The 6,089-nt window shown below is 36.9% G+C and overlaps 1 protein-coding gene across 1 annotated transcript; it reads right to left on the reverse strand.

The window, feature by feature from the left end:
* Positions 1–720: 720 nt before the first annotated feature.
* Positions 721–5,819, reverse strand: LOC142355378 (Parkinson disease protein 7 homolog). Its single transcript, XM_075407577.1, has 5 exons — positions 5,559–5,819; positions 5,242–5,400; positions 2,381–2,450; positions 1,548–1,686; positions 721–1,000 (listed from the first exon to the last, which is right to left on the reverse strand). Exons 1-5 carry the CDS (start codon positions 5,739–5,741, stop codon positions 895–897), a joined length of 657 nt encoding a protein of 218 aa, XP_075263692.1. The 5' UTR covers positions 5,742–5,819; the 3' UTR covers positions 721–894.
* Positions 5,820–6,089: the final 270 nt, after the last annotated feature.

Consider the following 6,089-nt stretch of genomic DNA (forward strand, 5'->3'; position numbering starts at 1 on the left):
TTAGTGAACCTTACACTTAAATTACCAATAAAGCTCTTACAAATAAACATTGTCTTTGCCAAAGAGACAAATTGAAAACCCTCAGAAAATCGAATAAACATCAGCACGACTGAAACAATCGCTAGTTAGGTACTTAAAAAATTTTTACCTTTAAAAAAATTTTCGTTTCAAACCAAAGGCCGAAATCCATATGAAACCAACAAAAATCTCGAATAACAAACTCGTGCCCTTTGGGAGCCCAACCTTGTAAATACCCTAAGATCAGGTCGAATGACATGACATTGCAGCTACTATCAACACCGTGTGCTAAGTCCACGGAAATCTTTCTAAATTGCACAAAATTATTCTTACCGTTCAGTACATTCATTTGGTCAGTATATGCTCCTTTTCTTTTCGATTCCTGATTTCCATTACCATCTTGGCTATCACCTGTTTTCAAAGCAGTACTTTTACTTTGAGATTTTCTTTTGTAATACTTTAGATCTTCGTCTGTAACTTCGCTGCTAAGAAGGCGATATAGCTGCTGACGTTGCAGGTTTTGTCTTTTAGAAGTACGTCCACAAATTCGACAAAAATTTGACCATAACTGTCCCTGCATTCTTCGTTTTAAATAAATCTGATAGCTCTTCTATCTCTTGACTAAAACATTTCGTCCCTGAAAAATTTATTTTGCTGACCAAAAATCCGTAAAGATTTACAACTTTTCTTCGAGAAAAACCAGCCGATCATAAACTAAAATTATACATTTTTATCCAGCTATTGGTGTATGTTTAATAAAAGCACCAAGGCAACTCAGTTGATTTCAAAACTAACGCAATAAGTTTCAGTTTTCAGTTGAAATGCAAATCATGAATCAAACAAATGCAAGAACTTTCAAGTTTCGCAGAATCCAAACTAGTCTTTGACGAGCATTCCGGGCTTAAGCGCGTCTGCAGTCTCCTTGCTGACAAGAGCCTCAATTATTGCAAATGCAAACTCAAATGCAGTTCCTGGTCCACGGCTGAAACGAAGCATTCTGATGAGACAGGGGCGTGTACTTTGGGCAAGCGAAAAGGGCGTCCTTCATTCAAAATCTTCATACATCTGATGTTTATATGATTGAAACTGCAGCAAATTCATCATTAATGTAGTCATACATTTCCTTATTGGTTATCACGTTCATTTACATTTCCTAATGAAACTGATACACTTCCAAATGATACAGAAACTGAAAACCAATTAAAACACAGGAATACAACTAATATTGTTTATATTTGCTCAAAATATCTTACGCCAAAGCCAAAATGAACTCTAAAATTTTTTTGAAGTACAGAGCGTTAAAAAGGGGGTATAAATGATAACTTAATTATAAATTTCCGCAGATCAAAAATGAGGTCTTTCCCATTATAGCCCCCATTATGGTATAGTTACCATGATTGGTGGGGGGGGGGGGGGGGGGGCTATACGTTAGATGATCACAACGCAGGAGGGGGGGGGTTATATTTGAAAAGAACCCAAGCATGTAAAGCTCCCTATTTGAGTGACAATCAAAAAGTAGGTCCACTCACCTTGTGATTAAATTTCCATCGATTGCAACTCTTTCCTCAGAGTACGTGTATCCCCCTCCCTCCATTTTGCCTTTAACAGAGGGATGCGATGTGACTTTCTTGCCCTTTCCAATGCCATGCTTCAGCAAAGCAGTCGGTCCTACAGAGAAGATCACGCTATAATAAACATAAACCGACTATTGTCGGAAGAATTGCTCTTGAACGACAGGCGAGGCAATTTAATTCAGGGCGGCTGCAGCTTCGCTCAATTTTTCTTTATGGGTGCAAAAAGAGTTTACCACGTCGGGATTCGAATCATCGACCTCCGCGCCCTGACCAGAAACAATGCCCACTCGGCTATGAGCCCCTTCTTCTTGCCATGCTGCAATCGATTTTATTTTAGCAACAAGCTTTACTTCGGAGTGAGAACAATAGAGATCACTCAAAAATGAAGAACGAAAGTGTGAAAAAGTCACTTGAGAAGTCAAAAAATTTTCTCGAAAAGCGCAAAAATGATCAAGCAAAAAATTGCATAAAAAAGACCAACACGATTACAATAATCGCTATGAACTAAGTTCAAGAGCAACTAAACATTAACACTAAAAATCAGCCTCAACATTATTTATTTAGTTGAAAATTGATTTCTCTACTTTTTCAACCTTTATTTTATAAACCAATTTAATGTAGAAGTACCTAAGACAATCCCCTCATTACTTTCATGTTTACAGGCTTTTTTACTTTAATGAGTTATTTAACCATGAGGTAAAATTCAGCATACCTCATCTTTACAAATCGTAAGTCCTAGGTATCAATTGGGTACTTCAGCATATTGGCTAAAATGTACTTTCTCCTACCTGCACATATTGCGGCTACAATTTTCCCATCTGCGAAATGTTTTGTCAAAATTTTTCCCACTGTGGCGTCCTGAAGCAGAAAAAAAATCAAACACCATTACTAACAGTGTCCTGATTAATGAATGAATGCTTGTCATTATAGTAAAGTCTGCGCAGAGCGAAGATTAAAGTTGAAATATTTATCCATGCAATTATATTATCGCATGCTCTTGTTGATTATTAACATTTAAAAACAAAGCCAGCAGATTGCCCGACAATAGCCGAGAAATAGATTGTTGAGGCCCATAAGTTAAATAAAAGACCAATAAAAGGTTCCAACTTCAAATTTATTCTCATTGTCTTACCAAATTTCAAATACTATTGTCTTTCAAGCATAATCTAATCCTGACTTCAGAGTGACTTCTGCTGAATTTCAATAAGAATTCGCTTTCTAAGTATATGTTAGAGTATAGTTCTGGGAAGTCTAAGGCAATAAGAGCTCAAAGCCCAGGGCGCTTGCGCCCGAGGCTGAGCTTGAATTGCCGAAGGCTTTCCAGAACTATACTCTTATTTATACCCCAATTTCGCTGTTCAAAACTCGAGGGAGAATTCAATTAAAATTTAAAATTTATAGTAACATTGCAATTCTCGTGCACCGAATAAATCCAACAATTGAATAATTATTCAACCCAAATAATATTTTTTCTGAATTCTTTGATATTATTGTAGGAGCGAATGGATCGCAGAGGTCGTCAGTCGGCTCTGTTGAGTCACTCTCATTGTCATTCTTTATGGTTTTCAGAAAAATGAGCAATTTATAAAAAAATATTTCTTTATATTAACTCAATTATAGACCTTAAAAAAAGTCCTCTTCGCCGAAGCTGTTAAATTTTGTGACTGTTTCCCAATTTCAATTAACCGCTTTAATTATCTTTGAAAAGTGTATGCTTTGTCTCATGAGAAAAAATTGAGCTTCCAATAGAATTTTCGAAGAAACATGCCTTAAGGTTTCCAAGAATTTTTCCCAGAAGTTTGCTCAGTTGATTGCTCATTTTATACCATTTTGTAAGGTTGAACTCTTCGAGACAAGTGTGATAAGCGAGCGAAAACTGATTACGTTCAAAGTGTAGTGTGAGATGAAACGTGAAATCTTAAAAAAAGTGAGACGCTTGAAAAAGTATGAAATAATAACTTCTTGATTGATCAACTTTCAAAATTAGTGATCGAGCCCAACTTTATTGTTAATTTTTTAACAGCAAAATTGAGGTCTAAATTTAGATTTAATTAGTGTAGATTTTATAGAGAGAGTTAAGTCATGTATGATAAAAGAATTATTTAAACAATAAAGGCGCAAATACAGTCGAATGTGAAAGAAAGCGAAAAAAGTAAGGTGGATTAGCGTGTCCAACACAAAAAAGAGACAACACCAGCGACGCATAATCAAAACGGTCAAACAACCGACTAACGACGGGCGAATTGTTCTCAAACGCGAGCGGTTGGCTTCGTCAGTAGCCAGGATTTAGTGAGGCTAGTTTTAGTTTAATTGAAGGGGTGCCGTGAGCGTGGCTGGGAGGGGCGCTCGGGAAACAATCGCGATGTTAAGAATGGAACGATGTGCAGGGAGTGGGGTTTGGGGGTGATGAGGGAAGGGGTGAATGATGTGGTGGGTGGGTCAAGGGATCGCCCTTCACACCATTAATTTATGCCTTCAAAACAGTTTCGGTGAATTGCATACTTAGAGTCCAGTAAGCCGAAAGGTTTTCAGAGAACTTAATGCCCTCCAGGTGTTAGCTGAGTAACCCATTTTTGAGGACAAAAAGTCAAATGGGCCCGACGAAAAATCGCATATAAAGGTCCGCAGCACATATAATTGCTTTAAACTTACTTTAAACATATCTCTCCCAAAACGAAATCAACAACCTGCCTCAAACCCTAGTCTCCTCTAACAGAAAATATACAAAAGAACAGCAACAATGATATGGTCTATGAGCTAAGCTTCACAAATTCAAAGAGAAAATGAATTCCGTGCGATTGGCAGAGTTTGTAAAAGATTTCGGTTAAGAGGGCGAATAGTTCTTCAAACTTAAATTGAAAGCAGGAAACTGTGATACATGGTATCTATTAATGCTCGTAAAAAACGCTTAAAAACATTATTCACCGTAGCAGTGGCAATAAGAGTTAAACAATTGTTACAAACTGCCAGGAGTGTAGTTATTTAGTTAGATGTAATTAAATAAATGCTTAGCTCGACCAAATAATGTTCAGTTTTTCCTAAATCATGGTTTAGTAATTTTTCCAAAAATCTGATAGATTTCCAGCTAACAGACCCATAAGTTGTATAATGTTTGTTATCAGAAAAAAGTTGAAGATAAAAATTTTGCAGTTCTTCCGGCAAATGTTTTTTTTTCTTTTCCAGGCCCTTTAGTTCGCTAGGAAGCGAATTTCTCCTTCTGATTTCCATATTTGTGCACTTTCCGCACAATAAATGTCTATTCACATTAAAAAATCCTTTTGATTCATTCTCTTAGTTTTGCGGTTGAAGCTTTCACATAATAATTTGATCTTACAATTTGAACAGAGTTTTTAATTAGATAAACATAGATATTTTCATGGGGGCTATAATGGGGAAAGACCCAGAACATCAGCTAAAAGGAATCTTCTGAAAACATCAAATTGATCGTCCGAAATATTTTCAAAACATAACAAGTCCGATCGCTCAATTTGTGCAAAACATGAGAGTCGCAATTTAACCACATATCCTATCCAATTTTTCAAAAATACAATTTTTTAAACAAACTGTCCAGTCAAACCCGTTAAGCTAATATGATTTTTGTGATAATTGGGAAGGCGAGTGTAAAGCTGGTCGCAGCCATTAGACTAACATTTGCAAGATTTTCGGCACCTTTTGCACCACCAGGGATGAGAACCGCGTCATAGGTTGAATCGGCGACACTGCTAAGTGAGCAATCCGGTTTGATGACCACATCACGAGAACAAGTAACTGGATCAGCAGAGGACAAGCCAGCCAGAGTTACTTCAATCTATCCATAAAAAGACAAAACTTAGAGATTAATCGAGTCTTTCCAATTAAAGCACCCCATTATTGTATTTACCATGATGGAGCTATAGGTTATATAACCAATTATTAAGATAGTGAGGGCGGTTTTAATGAGCAAGCCAGATGAATCTGCATATTTACCTTTGCTCGCCTCATCACATCAACGGGTATAACAACTTCCATTTCCTCAGCTCCGGCGGCCAGAATGACCAGGACCTTCTTGGCCATTTCTTCGCCTAGTGCAATTCCACTTACGATAATAAAATAACAAATAACGTGTCTGAAATACATTGGTTGGATGATGAAATTGAATGAACTTAGCATGCAAGTGGTATGAAATACAATGCAGGTTAGATGGGACACAAAAGTTAAAAGTCTATACTAAAGTGATTTCTGACTTAATTGCCTACATATGTAAAAGCGCTATTCAATTAGGCCATGTGTGCATAAAGTGGGAGCAATAGTAGTAGTAGTAGTAGAAAAAACTTCGGAGCACTGCACTGGGATTTCCATTCAGTGTTTACTCCTTTTCATTCTAGTTCTAGTTAGCTTGAGTATCATTTATTACATACCTACGTACTGTTAGTCTGCTGGAAAGATGCTGCATTAACATTCAATATGTACTGCTCTCAAAAAAGGATCGTTCCTATTATAGCCCACGAGCTTAATGGT

The sequence above is a fragment of the Convolutriloba macropyga genome, unplaced genomic scaffold, assembly GCF_964194025.1.
Source record: "Convolutriloba macropyga unplaced genomic scaffold, txConMacr16.3 SCAFFOLD_2906, whole genome shotgun sequence".
Taxonomy (NCBI): domain Eukaryota; kingdom Metazoa; phylum Xenacoelomorpha; order Acoela; family Convolutidae; genus Convolutriloba; species Convolutriloba macropyga.